Source organism: Poromitra crassiceps (genome assembly GCF_964638095.1).
Source record: "Poromitra crassiceps genome assembly, chromosome: 1".
Taxonomy (NCBI): domain Eukaryota; kingdom Metazoa; phylum Chordata; class Actinopteri; order Beryciformes; family Melamphaidae; genus Poromitra; species Poromitra crassiceps.
The window spans coordinates 2,972,535-2,999,668 of NC_139623.1; the positions used below are offsets into that span (position 1 = coordinate 2,972,535).

A 27,134-nucleotide genomic window follows, 5' to 3' on the forward strand; every position below is an offset into this window, starting at 1 on the left:
CTTTGGTTTAGCTGTCGGCACTAACCACGCTGGAGGGGCTTTGTATGACTAAGCTGTAAACTCAGTCAATTCAGGAGTTAGCATTGAGCCGTACAGGCCAAGTGTGTGCAGTGCTGCAACCGTGTGCTGGAATGCAACTTCACCTCAAATGTGGCAGGTATTAAAAAAAACACTAATTTAAGACATTCCTGGCTTTAATAGGATTTTGTTGGCTGATTGAATCTGTGAAGGTAAAAAACATTGTTGAGCACCTGCACATTAACCACTTTGTATCCTGTGATTTGGAAAAAAGTTATAGTAATAATCCATGATGGTTTCATAGAAATAAATGCTGCTCTATTGACATTTGATATACACAGTAGTGATTCAAAACCTTCATGAAACCTTGACATTTGCTTTTCTAAACACTCCTAAATCTTTGGCGCACAGTGAAGTGTTGTGCTTTACATGTATGTTTCCACTTTGTTTGGAATAAATAGAAGAACTGGGTAGTTAGCATGAGCAGCGAAACTGAGCAAAGAACAGAGTGCCACCTACAGAAACCCAGGTGATATCTGGGAGGTGCAGTACAGAAACATCACGATTGGCTGTGTCTGCCGGTGGGAAGCCGGATTGGGGTTATGTGTCTTGGTCGCTGCACTAGCGCCTCCTCTGGTCAGTCGTGGGCGCCTGTTCGGGGTGGAAGGGAACTGGCGGGAATAGTGTGATCCTCCCACATGCTACGTCCTGTCGGTGAAGCTCCCCACTGTCAGGGGCTGGCAGTGGCAACTGCGAATCATGTGTTGGACGAAGCATGGTGCTAGTCTATGGCTCTCCCCAGATCGGCAGAGGGTGGAGCAGTGACCGGGGCAGCGCAGGGGTTAAATTGGCCAAGTACAATTGGGGGGGAAATCAGACAAAAGAAAAAGAAAACATTGGCAATACTTATGTAAAAAATCACATCCATACAACTTAATTTCCGATATATTTCCTTACTTTTATTAATGTAATAGCCTAATAATTACATGTGTATGTCAAATCCTTTCTCATTTCTTCATATTCAATATTTCTGTTTCCATTATAAACACTGTTCCAGACTATACCCACACCAGAGGCAAATCTCCGGAGCACAACAACAGCAACGTTGTGGTGGGAACCATTAGCAGAGCTTAATAATGAGAATGAATGTGATGACATTTCTACTGGCAGGCAATTAGAAAGATGGGCATGGCAAATACCATTTTTATGTGGAAGGAAAGGATTCAATTATAGGCTACACTACATATAATTATAGAATATAATAAAATACATATATAATTTTGTATTGTTATACTGTAATATAAACAGAAATATGGTTGAATCATTTCCCTCCACATAAAAACATATTATTATTATTATTATTATTATTATTATTATTATTGTCTGAGTGAATTATTCTATGGTCTCTCGTGATTCTGAGTATAGTTGAATCGCCTGGTTTGTCCAAGTCCAAGGGCCCTATCGTACGGCGCTATCATTTGCGCTGCGTTTGCGCGCCTCTTATTGCTATCGTCTGCCTCCTCCACCGTCCAGTTTTGCGCTGTGATGACACAGGTGTAGGCGTGGCCTAGGTGTCAGGATCGGGGTGAGAAGTGTGGATCTAATCGCGGGTAGTTGATGACCACGGGAAACTTGGTAGGTCTGGAGAAGCTGGGGTGTTGTGGAACTTGGTAGCTTGAAAGCTGGGGCTGCACTGTTCGAGGTTTTGGGAACGGTTGCAGGTGGTATGATCCTAGTTTAGATTATGAATCACTGGCCAGAGCCTGCCGGAACAGGCCTTTATAGATCCGAGCATGACACCACCTGTGCTATGACATCATACCGTTTGTGACATCATCAGAGACATGACATCACCTGTGCTATGACATCACTAGCGAAAGGCATGAAAGACACTTATGAACCATGACATCATCAGTGATCGATGACATCATAGTCGGAATGACGACGTCAAAGTAGGAATGATGACGTCATCCTAACAGTACCCTCCCCTCAAGGGACGTCACCTGGCGTCCAATGAGGCCATCAAGGATGGCATCTGGGAGACAAAAAATCCGTAGGTTCTGGTGGAGGTGCTCTTCCGCAGGTGGTTAGACGCAGGTGGTTAGGCCCCAAAGGGGGTGTAAGAGAGTGAGGTGCTCTTCAGCAGGTGGTTAGATGCAGGTGGTCAGACCCCAAAGGGGGTGCAGGACAGTGGAGGTGCTCCTCCCTAATACAGGATATCGAAGCCATAGATGGACCGATACGTGGATAGAACTTCCACCGGGTCCGGTGGATCCTCTGGGACCGGCCATCCCCCGGGGCACGATCCAAACATGGGAGGTTGGGGACCATCAAAAGGGTCAAATGCCGCCGTCTCCGAAGGCAGAGCCGCAGGGGGATCTGACACAGCGAGGCCTGCCCTCCCGACCTGTAGTTTGGGGAGGTCACTCACCGTCTCCTCCTTTAAACGCCTCTTATTTCTTCTTGCTCTTGACCGAGGGCTGACGACACTACGGGAGCCTCCCAGCATGAGTTGTTGGTCCAGCATGAGTTGTTGGTCAAGGACAGGAATTGGCTGCTGCTGGGGTACGGGTTCAGACTCGGCGAGGGGAAGGTCCACAGGTTGTGCCTCATGTACAGGTTCAGACTCGGCGAGGGGCAGGTCCACAGGTTGTGCCTCAGGTTGTGCCTCAGGGCCAGTAGACTCGGAGGCCCCCTGCGGGGGGACGGAGCCGATCATCAGGCAGCGATTGAACTTCCCAATGAGACGGTTGACAGTCCTCTCCAACTCTTTAACCCTCTTGGAGACAAACTGCCACTCCTGGGTCCTGCAGGGAGCGCTACCCAACCGTACAGATCTTTCGGCTGTACACGTAGAGTCTTGATCTACTGAGAGTACCACGGGCCGGCGAGCGGTGGGACCACTTACTGGACGCCGGGAGCAGGAGGAGAGGTAATGCCCGGCTCGACCACAGTACAGGCAGCTCCGGGTGTCCAAACGGCGCTGCCTCTCCTCTGGTGTGATGCGAACCCTGCCGGTCAGATCACGGTACAGATGGCTGCTGGGACTCGAGTGTGGCTGCCCCTGCTCTGGGATGACGCGAACTCCCCCCCAGAATATGCCCTTAGCAGCTGGAGGCGGCCGAGAGGCAGAGCTAGAAGCAACGGCCGCTGTGGACGGGGGAGTGGCAGGTCTGGAAACCTCCGGAACGGCGGCGCGCTCGGAAACTGGGGCAGGAGGGGCAGAAGGCTGCGGAATGGCACCCTGGGGGCCTAGCCCGTCGAGACGATCTAGCCGGCCAATCGAGAGGGCGTGTCGATCAGCGGCTTCGGAAGCCAGAGCCTGGATTGTTTTTTCCTGCTGGGCGTGCCGATCAGTGGCTTCGAAAGCCAGAGCCTGGATTGCTTTTTCCTGGTGGGCAATCAGGCGACTTGACTCAAGTGCGAGGTCTTGCAGAGGCTGCGGGGTGACACCCTCAGGAGGATGCAGTCCGTCGAGACGATCTAGCCGGCCAATCAAGAGGGCGTGCCGACCAGCGGCTTCGGAAGCCAGAGCCTGGATTGCTTTTTCCTGCTGGGCGTGCCGATCAGTGGCTTCGAGAGCCAGAGCCTGGGTTGCTCTTGCGAGCTCAATTATCATTCGAAAGGCCTCCCTGATTGGCGGAGATGTATCCGCTAGATCCAGTTCTGAGTGATTCATACTGTCAGGATCGGGGTGAGAAGTGTGGATCTAATCGCGGGTAGTTGATGACCACGGGAAACTTGGTAGGTCTGGAGAAGCTGGGGTGTTGTGGAACTTGGTAGCTTGAAAGCTGGGGCTGCACTGTTCGAGGTTTTGGGAACGGTTGCAGGTGGTATGATCCTAGTTTAGATTATGAATCACTGGCCAGAGCCTGCCGGAACAGGCCTTTATAGATCCGAGCATGACACCACCTGTGCTATGACATCATACCGTTTGTGACATCATCAGAGACATGACATCACCTGTGCTATGACATCACTAGCGAAAGGCATGAAAGACACTTATGAACCATGACATCATCAGTGATCGATGACATCATAGTCGGAATGACGACGTCAAAGTAGGAATGATGACGTCATCCTAACACTAGGCGTGTCCGTGGCCTCTAGCCTATCATGTGTCTCGGGCAAGTGTAATTTAGCGCTGTGGGGAAGATACCGTCGGTATGTGGCGAGCGCAAAGAGAGGTTTGGGAGTTGCCCGTTCCAAAATAGGCGTTCCAGCGCAATGTGTTTGAAAAAATCGCCTTAGGTGCTCTCAATTTTAACGCCAGGAAATAGCTGGTCTTACCGCAAACGCAGACATACACCTGAGTGCAGACAGTCTCCACATCTCCGTGCAGTGCAGGAAATCCTTGCTTGGATCCATTTACGCACGGCATGGACACACTCTTCTCTCCTCGGAATGCCACGTTGATTTCAACTATAGCCTACATTGCAGAAAAGACACACCTTGATTTAAAAATGAGAATTCGTTTGTCATGGTTTTATTAGGCTACATAATTCCCGACCATACAGGTTTGTGGTGTGAGGTAACAATAGATTGCTTTTGAGAAAGCTGTGACGGTGTTGTGCCAAGCTGCCTCTCCCCACCCTGGCCGGCCCAAAACACCCAGGGCACCGACCCACACCCACCCCACCACCAAGCCTGCCTACCCGTCCTGCTCCCACCTTCTCGGGGGAGACCCCCCTCCAGCACCCGGCGCACACAGACACCTGTGTCCGGCCAGTACAGTAACCTCTTTCCCTGCAATTGCACGCATGTAAGACTGACCAGCTTCTCCACAGCGCGGATGGCAGCTGAAGTCCCTCTCGCCATCAAGCAGACAGTGATGGAAGCATGTGTCTTTATGTGCGCCAAGGGGGAAATGACAGAGTAAATTGGTGGGATTCGATGTATATATAATGTGGAAACAAATAGAAAATAGCTGATTAATAAAATGTGTGCTGGTGGAACGAAATTCAACTTATAGAGCAGCATCACTCATTGCGGCTCTCAGTACGCTGCATAATTATGCATGCAGTATATTACCGCAGCCTCACATCTCTCTCTCTCTCTCCCTCTCCCTATCTAGGCTATCTTTTCTCTGCCCCTCTTTCTCTCTCTCTCTCTCTCTCTCTCTCCCTCTGAGTGAGGAGGAAGCTGCTGACGTGACGCTGTGGTTTTATGGGCATGACCACACCTCCACAATGCTTTTGGGCATAAACACGCCTATACGGAGATGTGCGCCGAGATGACGTGAAGCGCAGCGGGCCGAAACGCCCCCAATTAGGGCTTTGCGCGGCGCTATTCCAGCGCAAAACGGGCGCTAACGCAAAATTCCCGCGGTGGTGGGAAGATAGAGCCCCAAGTGTTTAAATAAGGATTTGAAGAATGTCAAATTCACTTCCTCTGGTCCTCAGGTCGGGTCCCATCTCACAATGGCGAGACTTTGGCACACTATGGAGAGAGTGGCTCAAAGCCACTGAAACAAGCACGCACATGCTCGCTCGCTCGCACTCTCTCTCTCTCTCACACACACAGACACACACACACACACACACACACACACACACACACACACACCTGAAATAAAATCAGTCTCCTTGCCCTTAACAGACAGCATCTAGTGTATTAACCTGCAACTCTTCACAACTTGTGTGTGGTTTATTATCCTCCATTACACTAGCAAAGAAGTTGGTGTATCTCCTAAATAATGCGGGTGTTTTGAAGTGTGTGAGATCACAGAGCTGTCGCTCTAACAACACCCACACAAACAGTGTGAGGACGCAGTGTGCTGAGATAGTGTTTCATAGGAATCGGTGATGCTCTCAGGGTGTGTCGTCCGTCCGTTCATCAGTCAGTGTCTGTTATCCACAGCTGCCCTACCCTTTGCTGTCTCGTCACGATGAGTAACTCCTGTGCTGTCAAATGGCATGTATAGGTAATGAGTAACAATAGGTGTGTTTGTGTGTGTGTGTGTTTGTGTGTGTGTGTGTGTGTGTGTGTGTGTGTGTGTGTGTGTGTGTGTGTGTGTGTGTGTGTGTGTGTGTTGATTGGTTCAGTAGTTTGCAGAATGAAACATTTAAGCTTTTTCAGTATGTATTTGTATTTTATGTATCTTAGCATTATGTAACGCAATACAACGCAGAAGCACGATATCAGCACAGACTTTTATGACTTTAAGTGCCACAGGCTGACTCAGCTTTTGTGTGTGTGTGTGTGTGTGTGTGTGTGTGTGTGTCTGTGCGTGTGCGCGTGTATGTGTGTGTGTGTGTGTGTGGGCGATCTTGCGCAAACAAAGTGATTAAGCGAGAGTGCATGCAGGTTACCACACCTCTTTCCCGGACTCCTCTTCCTCTCTTCCTTCATCTTCGGCGTCTCAGCGCAGCAACATGACAGTGTGTAAAGGAAGGGGTGTGTCCAAAGCCCTACCCCACCATGTCCACCACACACACTGCCACTAAATACACACTCACACATTACACACACACACACACAAGGACAGGCCCAGACTCCATAGCCCACAGGCATCATTTACTCTGAAAGGAATCGAAAGAAAGAGAGAGGAAAGGAGGGAAAAAAAGAAGGAAGGAAGGGCAGAGCCGAACCCAAGGAGGGAGAGAGAGGTTGCGAGGCGGAGAGGGAGAGAAATCATAGGTTTCTAAAGTGCTGAGTGGATTGTGGCCACAGGACCGCTGCTCCTCCGACTGCTTTGGGACAAGCCAGGATATACAGAAGCAAAGAAGAGCAGGAGCTTGTATCAAGGCAAAGCACCAGGGACCATAGCTTTTTTTATTGTAATATATGAGCATTCTTATTGTGTGTGTGAAGCAACACTGAGACACAGTCACAATGAACTCTCAGCAGCACAGGAACGTCTCCTCTGACGGCATGGGCAGAGACAGGGTGGCCTCAGATGAAGCTTATTACCAGGGGATGCTGAAGGCTACGGATGGCAGGAAAGGTACCAGTATGGCGGCATTTACTAGAAGAAAAACTTGATCTCCATCTTAAGTGTTTCTGTGTGTGTCGGATGCCATTGGGCAAGAGTTGAATTGGTTTTCCAGTGAGAGGAGCATTTTACGTCACCGACTTTGAGTTTGGACCATTTTCAGGTTCTACAAACCAGTAAGAGCCTGAAGAGGTTTAATCTGTGGACGAATTGGCTCGTGTGTGGCACAGTATAATGATTATGTTCATGTACTGTATGTCAGTAACTGTCAGATTCTACCACCATATCATGTCATTTTAGCTGAAAGACGGCCTATTGAGTTTACTTGTTGAGGCCTTTATTGTTGTCACGTGCAATGGTTAGATGAAAATATCATCCATCACTTTACATTAGAAAAAGATTGAAATGCAGTTATGCTGATGGCACTGTTTCTCCACATTGTGACTTGGAGGAAACTCCTCCTTTCTAAAGCATCAGCAGCTTGCTCACTTGGTATTGGTTGGCAAAGCCCATTCACAATATAGCATACATGTGTTTTGTGGTGCCACACTGACTGCAGCTATATTTGTCTTTAAGCAGTTACTGGTTAAATATGATGATATGTTGCATGCTTCCCTTTTTCCACTCAGATTTATTTATTTTTCTTTCTTTTCTTGCGCTGGCATCTCTTTTGTCCATTTCCCAAGACATTTATGCAGGTCCTTCATTATGCTTGCTTTAATGTTTTGCCACACTGTACAATGATTGCTTGGTTTTCAGTAGTAGTACAGTATGGCACAGTGGACAACTTAGATGAACACTGATACCAGACAGACAGACACTGCATCTTTGCTGATCTTTATCAAGAATTGTTGACTTTGCACGTTTGGGACTTTTAAATCCACACCTCTCTGGAACCTGTTTGTGTTTAGGGACATTTGATACGTAAAGTTCACTCAACCCCCATCTACTTGTATACCCTTCAGTGAACCAAAGAGCAATGGCCCCACAAAGAGTCATTTGCAGCAGTTGAAACAGCTCCAGTATTAAAGGAACACTCTGCCCATTTTCAACCAGCTTTGTATCATTAGAACATCAGTAGTATATCAGAAAACTGTAAACTGTTTTGAAGTCTGTCATTTAATTTGACAGTTATTGAGTGTTAAAGTGTGGACCAGTGACATCACTGGTCCACACTAACTCAAATTAATAACTCATTAACTCAAATCAACTCTGAATAACTGTCAAACTAGATGAATGATGAATAGTTTGACAGTTATTGAGAGTACTGTATACTACTATACACTGAATGATACAAAGCTGGTTGAAAATGGGCGGAATGTTCCTTTAAGTAAAGTGGTGTGACTGAAGAGTGGAATGACCCCCGTAGGTTAAGGTGCGCAACTCCTGTGAGAAATGACGTTTGTCCCCAGCGGCCACTGGGAAACATCCCAGTGTTGTTAGTCTTTGTGTAACCAATCATATACTTCCTCTCAACGTGACCCTTTGCTCCCCTATAGGAAGTAGAGCTACAGAGGTCACATAGTAAATCACAGTGCCCTTTGGTTTCATTGATAAACGACAAGGTCAAAGATGTGTTGGTGTTTGTGTTAGGTTTCCATGGGAACAGTCCCATAACACATTTGCAGAAGTGGTTGCTGACGCCCACCTGAGAAAACAAACCCAGTGTAGCCTCTGGGAACAAATCTCTGCCCTGCCTGCACTCCACTTTGGTTTTATTGCAGGGTGTGCGTCAACTCATTAGAGATGTTTCATATGGCAGGGTGTAACTCACTTGTTGCGCTGATAAGGCACAGGACTTTGTACTGGCGTCCATAGGCCATTCTGGGATAATGTGAATGAAATAACTTTTGCCATGTGAGTCAATCAATCAGTCAATCAAGAGTTATCTCAAGACGCTTTACAAATAGACCACGCTCTTTTTAGACCCAACAATTGAAACAATTCTCACATGCAAGCACTGGTGATTCTTACTGCACTGGCAAGTAGAGATGTAACGGTATGAAAATTTAACATCACGATTATCGTGACCAAAATGATCACGGTTATATTAATATATTATATTTATATTAATATATTAATATTTAATTAATATTATCATATTAAAATGTATTTTTGAAAATGTTAAAAAAATACTGAGAGACTCACTGAAATCATTTTACAATGTTTTATATTGAAAACGCAGACCCAAAAAGGGTTGATACACTCACTGAAATCATTCCTCCAAGGCTGCACGTTTGCATCTGGGAGACTGTTGCCAACTTTGGTTGATGATGGACAGTATTTACCATGTTTTTCAAAGCGCTGTAATCACGGTATCACGGTTTTATGTAAATTAGAAATGGTACGGTTATCGTAAAGGAATTTTTATCACGGTTATCATTCAAACTTATCGTTACATCCCTACTGGCAAGTGGAAGTCAGTGGATGAGTCTTACTGCACTGGCAAGTGGAAGTCAGTGAAATTATATGAAGTGTTATGGAGTCATGAATTTCCTAAATGAGGCCTAAAGTGCAGTGTTCAGTATCACAGTTAATACTTGTGTCATAGTATGAAAAGAAAAGAAAAAATACAGACAGAAAACAGACAGAGCCATCTGCTATGACGTCTCGTCTCTACATGTAACTGTTCTACCATGAGTCGCAGTGACACGCCTTGTGGTCTTTGTCAGTGTCTACAGTCTAACCTCCAGCTCTAGTAGTAACGCTAGGTGTGTGTGTGTGTGTGTGTGTGTGTGTGTGTGTGTGTGTGTGTGTGTGTGTGTGTGTGTGTGTGTGTGTGTGTGTGTGTGTGTGTGTGTGTGTGTGTGTGTGCAGGTAGTACTAGGCTATGTTGTCTTAGTGGGTGTGTGCTCCCCGCTGAGACCTTGCGGTTTCTTGTTGGAAAAACAGTCAGTGATAGTTATAACACGTTGAATGCTTTGTGTTTCAGAAGAACTCAGCCGGGCCGTATCTTCACACGATATTTGATCTCTTTAGATGTCTGAGGGCAAGAAGACATGCCCTCACAAACACCACCTTTCTCTTTAGATGTCTGAGGGCAAGAAGACATGCCCTCACAAACACCACCTTTTTCTTTAGATGTCTCAGGGCAAGACATGCCCTCACAAACACCACCTTTCTCTTTAGATGTCTGAGGGCAAGAAGACATGCCCTCACAAACACCACCTTTCTCTTTAGATGTCTGAGGGCAAGAAGACATGCCCTCACAAACACCACCTTTCTCTTTAGATGTCTGAGGGCAAGAAGACATGCCCTCACAAACACCACCTTTCTCTTTAGATGTCTGAGGGCAAGAAGACATGCCCTCACAAACACCACCTTTCTCTTTAGATGTCTGAGGGCAAGAAGACATGCCCTCACAAACACCACCTTTCTCTTTAGATGTCTGAGGGCAAGACATGCCCTCACAAACACCACCTTTCTCTTTAGATGTCTCAGGGCAAGACATGCCCTCACAAACACCACCTTTCTCTTTAGATGTCTGAGGGCAAGAAGACATGCCCTCACAAACACCACCTTTCTCTTTAGATGTCTGAGGGCAAGAAGACATGCCCTCACAAACACCACCTTTCTCTTTAGATGTCTGAGGGCAAGACATGCCCTCACAAACACCACCTTTCTCTTTAGATGTCTCAGGGCAAGAAGACATGCCCTCACAAACACCACCTTTCTCTTTAGATGTCTGAGGGCAAGAAGACATGCCCTCACACACACCACCTTTCTCTTTAGATGTCTGAGGGCAAGAAGACATGCCCTCACAAACACCACCTTTCTCTTTAGATGTCTCAGGGCAAGAAGACATGCCCTCACACACACCACCTTTCTCTTTAGATGTCTGAGGGCAAGAAGACATGCCCTCACAAACACCACCTTTCTCTTTAGATGTCTGAGGGCAAGAAGACATGCCCTCACACACACCACCTTTCTCTTTAGATGTCTGAGGGCAAGAAGACATGCGCTCACAAACACCACCTTTCTCTTTAGATGTCTCAGGGCAAGAAGACATGCCCTCACAAACACCACCTTTCTCTTTAGATGTCTGAGGGCAAGACATGCCCTCACACACACCACCTTTCTCTTTAGATGTCTCAGGGCAAGACATGCCCTCACAAACACCACCTTTCTCTTTAGATGTCTGAGGGCAAGACATGCCCTCACAAACACCACCTTTCTCTTTAGATGTCTCAGGGCAAGAAGACATGCCCTCACAAACACCACCTTTCTCTTTAGATGTCTGAGGGCAAGAAGACATGCCCTCACAAACACCACCTTTCTCTTTAGATGTCTGAGGGCAAGAAGACATGCCCTCACACACACCACCTTTCTCTTTAGATGTCTGAGGGCAAGAAGACATGCGCTCACAAACACCACCTTTCTCTTTAGATGTCTCAGGGCAAGAAGACATGCCCTCACAAACACCACCTTTCTCTTTAGATGTCTGAGGGCAAGAAGACATGCCCTCACAAACACCACCTTTCTCTTTAGATGTCTCAGGGCAAGAAGACATGCCCTCACAAACACCACCTTTCTCTTTAGATGTCTGAGGGCAAGAAGACATGCCCTCACACACACCACCTTTCTCTTTAGATGTCTGAGGGCAAGAAGACATGCCCTCACAAACACCACCTTTCTCTTTAGATGTCTGAGGGCAAGACATGCCCTCACAAACACCACCTTTCTCTTTAGATGTCTGAGGGCAAGAAGACATGCCCTCACAAACACCACCTTTCTCTTTAGATGTCTGAGGGCAAGACATGCCCTCACAAACACCACCTTTCTCTTTAGATGTCTGAGGGCAAGACATGCCCTCACAAACACCACCTTTCTCTTTAGGTGTCTGAGGGCAAGACATGCCCTCACACACACCACCTTTCTCTTTAGATGTCTGAGGGCAAGAAGACATGCCCTCACAAACACCTTTCTCTTTAGATGTCTGAGGGCAAGACATGCCCCCACAAACACCACCTTTCTCTTTATATGTCTGAGGGCAAGACATGCCCTCACACACACCACCTTTCTCTTTAGATGTCTGAGGGCAAGAAGACATGCCCTCACAAACACCACCTTTCTCTTTAGATGTCTGAGGGCAAGAAGACATGCCCTCACAAACACCACCTTTCTCTTTAGATGTCTGAGGGCAAGAAGACATGCCCTCACAAACACCACCTTTCTCTTTAGATGACTGAGGACAAGAAGACATGCCCTCACAAACACCACCTTTCTCTTTAGATGTCTGAGGACAAGAAGACATGCCCTCACAAACACCACCTTTCTCTTTAGATGTCTGAGGGCAAGAAGACATGCCCTCACAAACACCACCTTTCTCTTTAGATGTCTGAGGGCAAGACATGCCCTCACAAACACCACCTTTCTCTTTAGATGTCTGAGGGCAAGAAGACATGCCCTCACAAACACCACCTTTCTCTTTAGATGTCTGAGGGCAAGACATGCCCTCACACACACCACCTTTCTCTTTAGATGTCTGAGGGCAAGAAGACATGCCCTCACAAACACCACCTTTCTCTTTAGATGTCTGAGGGCAAGACATGCCCTCACAAACACCACCTTTCCTAGACAATAGGGGCACATCTGCCGACAATGAATGTGCTCTGATGCAGTCTGACTCACATGCAGGCACGAGGCATGCAGGCAGAGTCCACACAGTTATAACAGTGGTGTGATTCCACACAAGCATGACTTCTGTTTGTCTAAGGGCAATACAACTCTCTGCCATCTTGGATATTTGATTTGTTGTTGTTGTTGTATAAAGTATTTAAAATCTCCATCTGATCTCACTGGGAGGGTTTTCTGTAGCCATCTGCTCTAAGAATAGCCCGCTGGTACACGGTTATTCTGGATTTACATCAAGCTACGGTACTTTAGGTTTCTACTTATTGTAGATGCTCAAACAAATGGCACAAGGGATAGGAATATCGTATCCTCTTGTTAAATGTTTATACTACAGTAATCAAAGCTGATTTCTCCCTCAGAATCCCTCATGCCTGATGTTCCACTTTTGTTTTGTATTTTGCAGATGAACGGGATCGAGTTCAGAAGAAGACCTTCACAAAATGGGTGAACAAGCACTTGATAAAGGTAAAGGCCAGTTCTTGTCCCGGTCATTTGTCACGCACGCACGCAGGCACACACACACACACACACACACACACACACACACACACACACACACACACACACACACACACACACACACACACACACACACACACACACACATATACACACACACACAATATCATATTTCATACCAATTTTCAGATGAATAAGGTACATTTCTACATAAATGGAAATCTTTTGGAGATTGTCCATAAATGTCACTTCACTTGAGTGAACTTTGTGAACATGAGGTTGACTGCTTTGTTAGATAAGAACCGCAGACGGTATCAAAGTGGAATTCATTTTGAATTTGGCTGTTTGTGGCCCAGGACTGAATAATGCAAGTGACAAACTGCACGTTTCTTCAGTGAGTCACTGTCCTAATTTGCCTTCAACCACAGGAGGTGCGTGTTTTCTGATGGCTGCAATTTAGATGTTCAGAGGTCACTGAACTCCACCAAAAATCACCTGCTCTCTAATTAGTGTAGCATAGCTTGGCTTATAAGCATGTTGAAATGTTGTTTTTTTACAATCAGATAGTGAAGCTGATCAAAGCAGTAATCATGGAGGATATATTCAGGAGGATAATGTTTGAGTTTTTGTTAGGTCTTTGTTACTATGCAGATGAGATGTTGGTTTAACCTGAATATACAGACAGTCCTGATGACATGAGGGCAGTACAATGTTATGACAGCACAGCAGGATCTCACTAAGATCCCACTTTTATGTTGTTTGTTGATTGTTTTGTGTCTCAGGCCATTATAATCTCCTAGTGGAAAAAAGTACAAAAAAGGCACGCACATCCAGTGAGGGGTTAAAACCAGGTGCAGGACCCAAGTGCAAATAAGTAATAAAAATAGAGTCTGCACACTGGCAGCTGCTCCCAAATATTTATTTGACCACAAAAAATCTCCTAGTGGACCCATGGGAGTTAGACCCCCCTGGGAGAACACAGGGGTCTCCAAAACCTCTGGGACACACACATGAATTTGAGTGTGGGGTAGACGCGGAGACAAGGTGCTTGGTGGAGAAGCAGCATAGGAGGAACCGATTGGGTTTTACAGAATGTAGGGAAACAGTGGATGGATGAATGCAGAAGGAGGTGGTAATGCAACATAAAGGATGCCAACTGCCATAAAACACCACAGAAGAGGAAGAAGAAGGGCAATCGGATAATTATTAAGGCAATTAATCAGCCCTAATGACCCTTAGGTCACCCGCAGGGGTGCTCTTTACACTTCCTGAAAGATTCCACCCGATCCCAGGTAAAATGGCATAGCTGTGGCCCAATACAATTCTGCTCACAGACAGACATTCCGCATTATATAGGCAATTAATCGGCCCTAATGACCTAATTAGGGCAATTAATCGGCCCTAATTACCTAATTAAAAGATCCGACTCCGTTAGGTCACCTGCAGGGGTGCTCTTTACACTTCCTGAAAGATTCAGCCCACAGATACATTAGAATGGCATAACTGTGGCCCAACACAATTGTGCTCACAGACAGACAGACAGACACTTGACCTGCTCACTGTTGGCAGTGTCTCAGTGGGAGTGACTACCGGGTTGTGTGTGTGTGTATGATGGGGTGGTCACTAACTATCCCATCACACACATATACACACATTAGCTTGTGACTTATTGTTTCAGTGTTGGTTACTAGCGTTGCATTGAGATAGGGAGGCGTACCAGAAGTCCAGTCTGTCATCAGCTCAGAGACTATTTGAACCGTCCTTCACCACTCGTCTCCTCTCACCTACCTCACTCGCTGTTCCCAAACGTAAGTCTGAAAGCCATCCACTTCATCACACTTAGGTCACAATGAGGGGGGATATACAGACAGGACAGGAGGGGTGAGCGGGGGGGTAACAGGCCAAACAACTCACTCTGGACTTTCTCATTAAGAGTGAAAAATGAGTCCCTGCAACACAACGGCCTGCCTATAGAGCACGTCAAAAATATCCTGCCTCACGTCATTTCTCAGCCAAGGAACTCCCACTGGCACCAAAACATTGACAGGCTTATGACATGAAGTGCTTCCACATTATTATTATTATTATTCTCTATGGTCACGCCAAAGACATAGGGCCATTCATTTCCCATTTTTACAAATGAATGGAACAAGAGGAGGGGGGGGGACTTCAAGCACAAAGAGAAGTGTTTTCCTTTCCATCAGTGTGCAGCGCTAACGTATTGGGCCACTCATGCTGTGTGTGTGCAGCGCTAACGTATTGGGCCACTCATGCTGTGTGTGTGCAGCGCTAACGTATTGGGCCACTCATGCTGTGTGTGTGCAGTGCTAACGTATTGGGCCACTCATGCTGTGTGTGTGCAGCGCTAACGTATTGGGCCACTCATGCTGTGTGTGTGCAGCGCTAACGTATTGGGCCACTCATGCTGTGTAACCCCACATGCTCCCTCTGCTTTCTCCTAAGTGTTCACTGTGTGGATATGCGGGTGAGTCATAGACATCTGGCTCCGCTTAGCTCCCTCTGAAAAGGCCGATTCTGGTGTGGGCCCGGAGCCCGTGGTGTTTGGGCCAACAGTAGCACATGTGCTGCACAGACTCTTGGCTGCCTGTGCCTGGCCTAAACTGAAAGAATCGTATTGATATGTGTGGGGGGGATAGAAGTTGCATATTACGTTACATTTATTCACATCCCATTTTGCTTAGTAATTGTTGAAGTCCAGCACTTTCAAGAGATGCCGATTGCTTTGAATTACCCCGTCATTACCCGCCACTAAACTCATCAAACCTAAATGTCTTCTATGATGTAAATATAAATCCTTCACTCGGGCACATAGGGATCATTTGTGAGGTTTTAATCACTTCCATCATGTTACTGATTAGAGAGAGATGGTGAGGGACTGCCGAGAGGCCATATAAAAATAGCATTGATCATATTTGGTAACTGTAGGAAAGTGTTAAGTGTCTGGCTGCCTGAGAGCCTCCTCCTCCTAAGGTTAGGCTGATGTTAAACTCATTTAATGGTTTCATGGTTGGCTCGACAGGCAGACTCAAGGTTGGGTGCAGCTATGAGGAGCTGTAAAGGGACATGGAGTGCTGCTTTCCCCTGCTGTGTATATCTTCTTATTGTAGAAGAAGTGGAAAGTCAGGCAGGCGGCAGAATATAAGGGCGTACCTCAACAGATTTCTACAATGTTCAGTAGAACATCTGAATGAAACACGGTATTCATTGTAAATTGAGAATATATTTAGCTGTCAAAGGAAGGATAGCATTCAGAGTTCAGAGGAATTAAGTAAGATGATGTAAAACATTGTCTCGTAATGCTCGTGTTACGAGACGTGACGTGTTTGTTCACGGAGCAGATCACAGATATGTGTGGTAAGACTGAGATGAGGGGCTGTCAGCTGTCTGGACTAATGAGTTTCACCTTGAAGTTCACAAAGAAGCAGATCAAACAGCTCATTTGACATTTGACAATTTGTAGTGTAACACTACCTTTCACCAACAACAATGTGACTGCCTGTGATCACATGGAGCAGTGTAGAGTGATGGAGAGGTGGTGATGGACAGGGCTTCAATGGGCACGGAAGAGGTAGACTGATGCAAAATACAGCGCAGTAGCTCCAAATCAGCATCTCAACAGAGGGAATTAACAACCTTATGTCAGGAGCATCCTTTCCTGGTAAATGTGTAAATTTAGCTTGAGTTGTGTCGTGCCAATGCATTTCTACAATGATATTTTAATTGTATACGTGACACTGATAGAACTGAAGAATAGAGACGTCTCTCAAATCAAAGTGTGAGGTTGGTAGGATACTAAGTACCAGTGCACCACACAAATCAAAGTGTTGGGTTGGTTGGTAGGATACTAAGTACCAGTGCACCACACAAAAGTAGTGCAAAACTAGGCAGCACACTGAACATTATCTGTGATTAAAGTAGAAGTAGTTTTAATGTGTAGACAGCGATCTCTAGTGGCCGCTGGTTGTAATGTTAGTTACCATTTGTTCAGCCATGCTCTGCAGGCAGGGAGGTGTATATACAGGTTGAAATTCATGCCAACATAAATCAGCCACTGTTGCAACTTGCAGGGGAAATTTGCTCTCATTCCTCTTTAGGGCCCAAACACCCAGTCAAATGCTGCAGATGGACTAAAAATGACTTGTTTTATCAGTCAATTTGATCATTCTGTCTCATGTATCATCACATCAATCATCAAATCTAATTTGACTGTACTTCATTTCATGTTCATTCATTTTGGCCATCTGCTCTTATCCTCTCCTCCCTCCCTACCTTCTTTCCATTCTTTCTTTTTCGCCATGTCTCATCCATCCTTCCTTCTTCCTCATCCCTCATCCCCCTTTTCTCCCTCTCCACCCAGCATTGGAAAGCAGAGGTAGGTACTAGCACGTTCTAGCAGCACTGCGCTACATATACAGTAGGCCTTTCTGTGTATGCTCACTATCTGACTTGCATGTAGGTTACCTCTGTTCCCAGTCCCCACCTGTTTATCAGCACTCCCTCCACAGGTTACGTCCATCACAAGACCCTCCCTCATGTCTTTCACTTGCCTCTCTGTTGGTTCTCTTATATACAGTAAAGGAAGAATGCCATTTTGACAGTTCAGTGTGCCTGCAACCAACACATTCAAGAGCCTCCTTTAAACATGCTTTTGCTTTTAGCTAATATCAAGATCACCAGAGCACTGTGTGGAATCTTCAGGGTTTTGTCTGTCAGTGGCAGCTGTGATTTGGCATTTGGAGAAAGCGTCTAGGCTGCTTGGCTGCTTGCGGCTATGCATTCCTGACCTGTGTACAATTGTACTGATGGAGAATGTTTCATGGAGAACTGTGTAGATTTGTAGAACTTACATAACCAGGGCCACTGGGCCAGGTATCGTTCTTCATAACGTATCTTCAATTGGATACTGGTACCAAAATGTACTTTTTGTTTAAAGAAATGCTGATTATGTAATGCAATGCCCTGATTGCACTGCATGCTGCCACCATCAGTTCTTTATGAACCAATTTTCCCAGATTGTGTTCAAACTGAGAGATGAAGGTGTAGTGATGCCTGAACACGTTTGTTTTCCCTACCTGTGGCAAGTAGCCAGTCAGCAGCCATTTTAGTAAAAGAACAAAAACAAACTTACAATCCCACCCAAAGGTGTAATGGGTTCTTAATCTAATTCATGGTGTTTGAGTCAATTATTGATGGTGCTAAAACTCATCTTGAAGCCCTGTGACAGTGGTCTCCCCTTTTGTTTGTCCCCTTTCTCCTGGCAGGCCCAGCGCCATGTGACGGACCTGTATGAAGACCTTCGAGATGGACACAACCTGATCTCCCTGTTGGAGGTCCTCTCTGGGGAAACGCTGGTGAGTTGTCTTGATCACTGATCGACCTCCGCTCCGCCACGTCAACCGCCTTCCATCCTCTGAACCAAAACCTAATCCGGACTAATAACGCACTTGTGACTACTTATTAACTCAACCTGGAATGCCATCCATGTGGCACAGTTTAACCAGTCTAACCCAAGCTGTCAATGAAAGGCTTAACCTGAGCTGAACTTTGGCAAGCCAAATGTAAAGTTGTCTGGAGATAAACAAACCTGTTAGCGGCCTCTGTTGGCTTTTGAATCTGCTGTTTCCACACTGCAACCATCTTAAGCAGTGTTAATGATTTAAAATGGACTTTTCATACCTGCTTTAGTCTTTCTAACTCTAAAATTGTGCTATATTTTATACCCTGTGGTTCAGATCTATTCAGAAGCTTCTCTGCTGCTGTAGCTCATCGCTCCTCCACCAGCTCCACCTCTGCTTAGCTTCTGGTCGCCTTCATGGCCTTAACACATTAACCACACATTAACCTCTCTGTCTCTGTGTGAACGCCGGTTTCCCGTCTGATCCCTGCTTCTCCTTCTCTACTCCCCTTCCTCCTACTCTTCCTTCTCTCTTCACTTCCTCCTGTTTGCCTTCCTTTACCTTCTCCTGTGTGCTGAACTCTCTGGCTTTTGCCTCTCTTTGCACTGCTCTTGCTGGGGCTAGCCGAGGGAGAGAGACGTGGTCAGGAGCGCTCGGTTGGTGAGTGGGTCTATAACTTACAGTAGGCACCTCATTTGATTCACGCGCGCTTTCCCAGAGGTTTGGCTGTGCATGGTGACGAGACTTCCTGTCGTGGCAACTAAAGCATTTTGTGGGCTTTTTCATTTCAGTCATCACATCAACAGGCTTGCTTTAAAGGTCCAATCCATAAGTTCTAACTATTACTGACACCGGTGGCCGTTAGAGTAACTGCAGACAGCGTGTGCACGAGCTGCACCATACTCGCATGCGACCAAACACAAGCAGCTGCCTGGCAACAGCAGATGTGTTGGTTGCTTTGTAATGTTAGCTCATAAAAGTCACTTGAAAACGGCAACCTGGACAATTTATCGGCCAGATCAGCCTCGAGATGCCCAGGAAGGATTCTGGATGAATTGACGTTATTGTGGCATGTTTGGTCGTGTTTTGGCTTGGGTTGGCTGCAGGGAAGTGGATACCCACATTAGCATGAGCCAGGAAATAGCCTGCTCCCCCTATATTATACGGTACAGTCTATGCCTGGGGTTGATGTGAGCTGGACGTGACCAAACTGAAGTCACACAATGTTCCATAAGCATAACAGTAGTAATGTTAGGCATATTTACGACTGTTACATTCATTATCCACACAAGCCGGTAACGTTATTAGTGGAGCTGGGTGGTAATTGATTATCTATATTACTTAGCCGCATTTAGCATCAAGCTAACGTTATAATAGGCAGTCTCACTGCAGCTAACTGCAGTCAGTCAAACAATGTTCCATGACCATAAGCATAACGGTACTATTGAAACTATTTTCCAAGGGCACTGCCACTAAGCGCCACCCATCGCAATCCCACTATGGAGACATTGCTGCTGTCTGGCCAGACGGGCTTCACTAGATAAATATTTCTTTCTTTTTCTGTGTGGACTTTTTACTGGACTCTGTGTTGTTAGATGTTTGCTGGCATTAGCTAGCGAACAAAATGTTAGCCTGTTAGCCTTCTTCTTCGTTGGTGTATTTCCGCCCGGAGCCAGTACAAGAGGCAGGCTCGTGAACGCGCAGGACGTCACATCCGCCTAATTTGCTGGGAAATTGTAACCCAAGAGGAGCAGAATCACACAGACAGGCATAGCTTTGGAATGGGTGAACGCAGAGAGACGCGGCTGGACTAATTTTTTAAGTTACGTAAGGGAGCAGTCACTCATTGGTAATAAGAAAAAAACACTCTGTGAACGTTTATTTCCCCCCCATACTTACGGATTGGATCTTTAACCATGTTGCTGCTGGATATAAACAAAATATGCAGTCCTCAATAGGTGCTTCTAACACCTGCAGGACCCATTGACAAACTAGTCGGCCTTTCAACCTTTGCATTATTTTCTTTTTGCATAGCAATATGTATTTATTTGTTTGTCTTTTGGTCTGCAGCACTTATATTATGGCTGGTACATATTGGTTTGATTTAAATTTGAATCTCAGAAGAAAGAAAAGTACAACTCAGCATTTATGTAAAATTAGCTAATCTTAGCTTGCTTTCAGATGACCTAGCTACTGTAATAACAAACCATGTTATTGGCTCAGCCAATGCATGGGAATACCCTCCGTTAATTAGTTATTCTAAAAAGTAATGGTTTCATCATATTCCATTTTCTGTTTGTCTGTTGGTGGTGAACAACACGATTGAACCAAAGAAAGAAATAACATTTTCGATCCGGAATATACAGTACAGTAGTATCTCAAAGGGAAAAAACCAAACGTTTAACCTCCAAAATCGTTGTTTTTATTATTGGAAAGATCTGTGAGATTCACCAATCATGCCCATGTCTCTTCTTTCTATTAATGTCTTCCCCTTGTGATTTTCAGTTTTTCTTACCATGCATTTCTCCCTCTTTGTTGGATGCTATCCCCTCTCCCCCGCTCCGAGTACACCAACAGGATCCTCTCTGAAGGTGGCATCAGTTTCTACTGTCTATAATGTCCCTAAAACACATCTTTACCTCTGCTCTGTCCTCTTCAGCCCAGGGAGAAAGGCCGCATGCGATTCCACAAACTGCAGAATGTGCAGATAGCACTGGACTTCCTCAGACACCGGCAGGTATGACACACAAGATCAAACTTGATCGTGCAAGATACACCCTCATCATATGATGTGTACTCATTGTATGATTTGTAACTATATTACTTTGACTCTGTTTTGCTTCCCCAGGTCAAGCTGGTTAACATCAGAAACGATGACATAGCAGATGGGAATCCCAAGCTGACCCTGGGGTTGATATGGACCATCATTCTCCACTTCCAGGTCTCCTCCTCTGTCAGTGTTATGTTCCGTTACTGTTGTAGCTTCTATACGTCCATCTTTGGGATCTACACCTTCCGGCTGCCACTTCACATCTCCTTCGAGACAATCAGAATGGATGAACTTCACATTTATTTTTCTAAAAGACATTTTGAATTGTCCTAATCAAATCAAAACTGCACTAGGTCCCTATTCCGATCAGGGGTTGATCCTAACATAACATACTAACTCATACTAGAACACAACACCTACTGTAGCGGGGCTAACTCGTGAATGCTATCAAGAAATAAAACAGCCTCCAGCGCCATTTTATAGACTCGTTAGGAGTGTGTATGTGTGAGTCACACTCTCCCTGACTCCCGAGGGGAGGGAGTGTCTTGACTTGACATCCTACACTCCCAGGCGTTCCCCATATAACCATGCAGCCCAGGCTACCTCTTTCTCCTGTGTATGCCCAGAGGTGCCAGGCAGAAATCCCTCTGCATCAGCCGAATAGGCAGGGCCACACCCTCTGCACTCAAATGATTCATAGTACATGAAAGCTTAAGCTGAAGACAGGAAATGAAGGAGGGAGCCGTGTGTTTTGGTGAAGTCATTGTGTCCTGTATGTCCTGTATGTCCTGTATGTCCTGTATGTCCTGTATGTCCTGTATGTGTTCCCAGAGTCTTTATGATGAAAGCACTGCGTTGTGGTTGCTGCTGAGTCACAGAGGTCCGTCATCAAAGAGGAGAGCTGTGCCCTGCAATTCAATTCAAGATGTTTATTGTCACTCCTGTTGCACAAGTACACTTGTGTGAAATTATTGGGCCGGGAGGCTCCACAGGACATCAAATATAAGCAAAAAGCAACACGTAATGATGAAACATAGCATGAAAGAAACAGAAACACACAAGAGCAATAAGAATACAAATTTGAAAAGAAAAACAAGGGGGGGGATAGAGAAAGAGAGAGTCGGAGAAAGTCAGGGTAGTCGCGCCAAGGCGGCCAAGTAGGCCAAGCCGGGAAGCGCCAAGTCAAACATTAGTGTACCAAGATCAAAGGCCCGACCGAGTTGGGAGCGCCAGCCGCAAATAGCTTGTAAGTCGCTAAAAAGGTCGAAGGCCGGAAAAGTAAAATCGCGAAGCGCCAAGGCGGCCAGGTGAGCCAAGCTGGGAAGCGCTATCGCGAGGTGCCCGACCGAGTTGGGAGCGCCAGCCGCAAATAGCTTGTAAGTCGCTAAAAAGGTCGAAGGCAGGAAAAGTACGTACCAAGATCAAAGGCCCGACCGAGTTGGGAGCGCCAGCCGCAAATAGCTTGTAAGTCGCTAAAAAGGTCGAAGGCCGGAAAAGTACAATCGCGAAGCGCCAAGGCGGCCAGGTAGGCCAAGCTGGGAAGCGCTATCGCGAGGTGCCCGACCGAGTTGGGAGCGCCAGCCGCAAATAGCTGTAAGTCGCAAAAAAAAGGTCGAAGGCAGGAAAAGCAAGATCGAAGGCCCGACCAAGTTGGGAGCGCCAGCCGCAAATAGCTGTAAGTCGCTAAAAAGGTCGAAGGCCGGAAAAGTGCAATCAACTACTGGCGCCTGCAGATCTCAATTAACCTCCGGTAATCAGATCTTCCTTTTGGGGGATCTTCTAGCCTATGCAGGTGCCCTCCTCTTGCCTCAAGAGCAGCGCCACTGGCCAATGGAGTCAAGCGCCAAAGTATTTGCCATGCATGCCGATTGCTAAATAAAGTTTGTCTAATCCTACCAACTGGCCTCTCCTGATTGAAGTGAGGTCTCCAGACCATAGAACTAAGAAAAGTCCGATTTTAAGACTAAGAATTACAAGATTAAATTACTTGTTAAGATGGATATTTTTTGTAGGATTGGATTGGAGGGTGGGGAATTTGATTTCCTACACGTGCACACATGCACATGCAAGTGCACTTAATGGAAGACCTGGTGACTATGACTCATCTTTCCAATCGTCAAATTCCGGATGCCATGGCCGCAGCGGCATTTTCCCAGATCAGACAAGTTTCCTGCTGGATCCTGTGAACCAAATCAAAAGCAGCTTAAGGTAACACTTAACCCCACTGATCAAATGGGTGTCACGCAGTATCCTGATACACTTCTCAACCAGGACAGACTTGGAAGGATTTAATTTGAGGCTCTTGATCGACCTGATACTGAAGTTCATCACCTCCTTCCCCATGGATAGCAGACACAATTGTCTGCTCTTTCTCTTGTTAATTAATCTTAATTTTTCTTACCATTACATCATAATTAACACAGGGTGTCCATTAATTCATCTCAAATTCCAGCCCTTGGTTTCCACTAATTATTAATGTCCTCCATATTTCTTCCTTTTTTTTCACATATTCCAAGTATTTTTCACCCTCCGTCCTGTTAACGTCCCATATATCTATGATCTGTCAGATCTCGGATATCCAGGTGAACGGCCAGTCGGACGACATGACGGCCAAGGAGAAGCTGCTGCTCTGGTCCCAGAGGATGACGGAGGGCTACCAGGGCATCCGCTGTGACAACTTCAGCACCAGCTGGAGGGACGGCAAGCTCTTCAACGCTGTCATACACAAACACCAGTGAGTGGTCCATTTATTGTCCACACTTGTTAAATACCAACAGAGGTATGACAGATGGCGCTATTTGTTTTTTCATACGGGGAAGTTGTCTATTCCATTCACACCATTCCACACATTCACACTCGGAGCTTCCCAGTAGAACCACAGTCTTCTACGGTTGAATTTACTTGTCTAGGCTAAACGTGACATGAAAAAGCAAGTGTCACATCCAGTAAACTTTTATAAGTAAGCATATATCCCAGTACATAAAGACAGCATAACCTACTGTATATTCAGGCCTCATGCCTTTTCAAATAAATAAATGAAATGACTGCTCAGAATGCTCTTTGCCAGCCTTGATGATGCTGTGCCTGTGTGTGAGAAAGTACAATGCTTTACTGTTTCTTCTCTGACACTAAAGATGCAGAGGCTTGTCATGGCTCATCACCTGAATGAGTCGTATACCATGTCCTGGAGCAGGAGTGAACCTTGGCACACACTGACATGTCACATGTAGTTTGTCCTGTTTAAACCTGCTCTGTAATTACATTATACTCAATTACTTTGGCAGTATTAACATGACATGACTATTTTGGAATGATTTTAGATATGATTAAGAATGACCAGTGTTTTGATGGTAACAGTTATTTGGTATGTTTTTTATAGAAAGAGTAGGCCTATGCAACAATTAATATAATATTATAGATTTACCGTAATAGCACAGAACCTCCATATTAATTGTGCAAGAGCACAAATCAAAAATGGCATTCCTTCCTTTGAGCACTCCTGTCTGAGTGCATTGTTAATCCACTTTTAATTGGGATTCTATTCATTTGAACCATTAGGCATACAGTACACTACTAGTGTTTTGACTTATCTTCTAGTTATGGTACCTGACAGTACAGGCCCCATGCTGCTTCAAAAGTATCTGTGTCAATGCGTCTCCATGAACCTTTCAAAGCCGTAGGCTGTGAATACCACTAGTGGGTGTTGGCCATCTGTAAAAGATACCGTACATCCTTTGTTCATGTTGGGTTATTCAATTGTTGGGTAGTGTCAATTTAAAAGGAAAAGACTGAATAGTTCACCCAGAAATATAAATTCTGTCATCATCTACTCACCCTCATACCAAATGAAACACAAATTAAATGTGTTGTTCCATAGCCTAAACACACAGGGGGCTATATCTTCCGACAGGCGCTATACCCTAATAGCGCTTGCGCACCAGTTTGCGTGTGCCTTAAGGCATGGGAAGATAGCAGTCCGCCTTGCGCCGTCCGCCAGCTGTTCTGCGGAGTTTTGCTCCCCCGCCCAGCAGCAAAAAAAAGCATCCCCACCTGACGGGAGCTTACTTGTAATCATTTATACAGAAATGTAACTGACCTCCCTGATTGCTAAGTTAAAACAGCCCCGAAATATGTTGGGGATGCAATTCTCGGCCGGGATGCGAAAAGGTTCACGGCATGTCTCGCAAGCGCAAATAAGAGCCGTGCCAAAATCATCTGCGCCCCAAAATGCCTGCGCAAACGGGATTTAGGCGGTCTTAACTACCAGAATTATTCACAGGCATGGCCAGGCAAGGCTGGGCATTACGTCAATCAAAACCAATCAGATTCCTGTCTCGCAATGGCTGTTTGCGCGAGTTATGCAATATGCTGTAATTCTCTCCATGCGTAATAGAGTGTAGTCACTCGTGCGAGGACAGAGGGAGCTTATTGACAGATCGTCTGTGGTGCCAACGACCCTTCGGGTTATGGAGGTAAATAGCCTATGTCCATTGTCCAACAAGTTTTCTCAATTCATTTCCCTCTTTGCGATGTGATAGAAGTTTCTCAGCGAGTTATAGTTGATTGCCTCACTGAATTATCTGCTAATACCCAATTTTAGCAGCATAATTTGATGTCTAGGCTGTGCGTAATGACATCTCCAAAAGGAATTCTACTTTGCACTGCGCTGCACGGAGATTACGAGCGCGAGGTATTTGCGCATAAAAGGTCCTTTTCAAAGCTCTTAGCGCAAAGTAATTGCTGACGATAGGGTAATGCCGTCTATCCCAGATTTTAGCGCTGAAACGCCTGCTTTGGCTTGTGGCAGCCAATGCCCAGTACAATTATCACAGGCATGCGCTTGTGTCCGCCCCAAATTTGCATTGCACACTGCGTTAAACGAGCGCAAATGCTAAATTAGCGCTTTTGGGAAGATAGAGCCCAGGGAGGTTGCCAGCACAACTTCATAGCAGCCTTCTCCAAAACGGCTGAAGTAAATGGGGAGCCATTCAAACAGACAAACAACAATCACACTGTGAATAGAAAGACCTATACCTATTTGTTATAAATCAATTAGCTGTACTTAGGATTTGCACTAAAATGTGGTGTAAATAGATGTATTTTTGGAACTCTGAAGAATTGTTCCCCACTGACTTCAGTTGTTTTAGAGAATGCTGCTATGGAGTTGGGCTGGCAAGGCAACCCTCCCTGTGTATCATATGTATCATATCATATGGACAAACTTCACCTGTGTTTCAACTGGCATGAGGTATTTTTGGATGAACTACCATATTCCTTTAAGAGTCATTATGAATGAGAAGAAATCTAGCTGCAGGGGCACGATCCCTTAAACCTGAGCATGTACCTGAGCATGTACCTGAGCATGTACCTGCAACGGAGGGATTTGTTTTTACAAACACCTAAGGCTGGATTTAATAGCTGCTTTTCATGGGTGGTGGAGGGGGTGTGGTGTGTGGGCATTACTGTGGCACTTGTTGCCTGAATGGTGCAATATTACTTCTTGCCTAGGCATTATTTAGGGCATCGTGGCATAGTGCAGAATATTTTTCTGTTCACACTGAAAGCTCAAGTGATAATCCGAGGTTCGTTTGCATTTGTGGAGCTCTGTTTGGATGTATAGATTTTCACAGAGGAAAACTCAATGGAATGGTAGCAGTGACTTGGCTGTACCACTAGTAGGCTTTTTCATCTCAACCACGCAGAAGGAGTTAATCAGAAGATCCTAACATGATGATGAAGACTTGAGACAAAGGACAAGATTCATATTCAGACTGGGTAAATTTAAAATGCAGCCATCAAGCCAGAAAAAGAAGATTTATTCAAATGATTGAATGAATGAATGAAACTGTAAGGCCGACCGCTACAGCATAAAATTGGCACTTGCCATTGGACGAGGGAGTCT

General features: G+C 45.7%; 1 protein-coding gene across 1 annotated transcript in view; it reads left to right on the forward strand.

Moving 5' to 3' along the window:
- Positions 1-6,852: 6,852 nt before the first annotated feature.
- The window catches only part of LOC310786383 (plectin-like), a gene marked incomplete at its 5' end in the record, with an annotated part of 61,045 nt that continues 40,763 nt past the window's right edge, over positions 6,853-27,134 (forward strand). Inside the window, 6 exons of the mRNA XM_083647589.1 lie at positions 6,853-6,964; positions 12,990-13,051; positions 18,328-18,417; positions 21,122-21,199; positions 21,311-21,403; positions 23,800-23,966. Coding sequence (XP_083503715.1) covers positions 6,853-6,964; positions 12,990-13,051; positions 18,328-18,417; positions 21,122-21,199; positions 21,311-21,403; positions 23,800-23,966 — 602 coding nt within the window. The remainder of the gene's footprint in view (positions 6,965-12,989; positions 13,052-18,327; positions 18,418-21,121; positions 21,200-21,310; positions 21,404-23,799; positions 23,967-27,134) is intronic.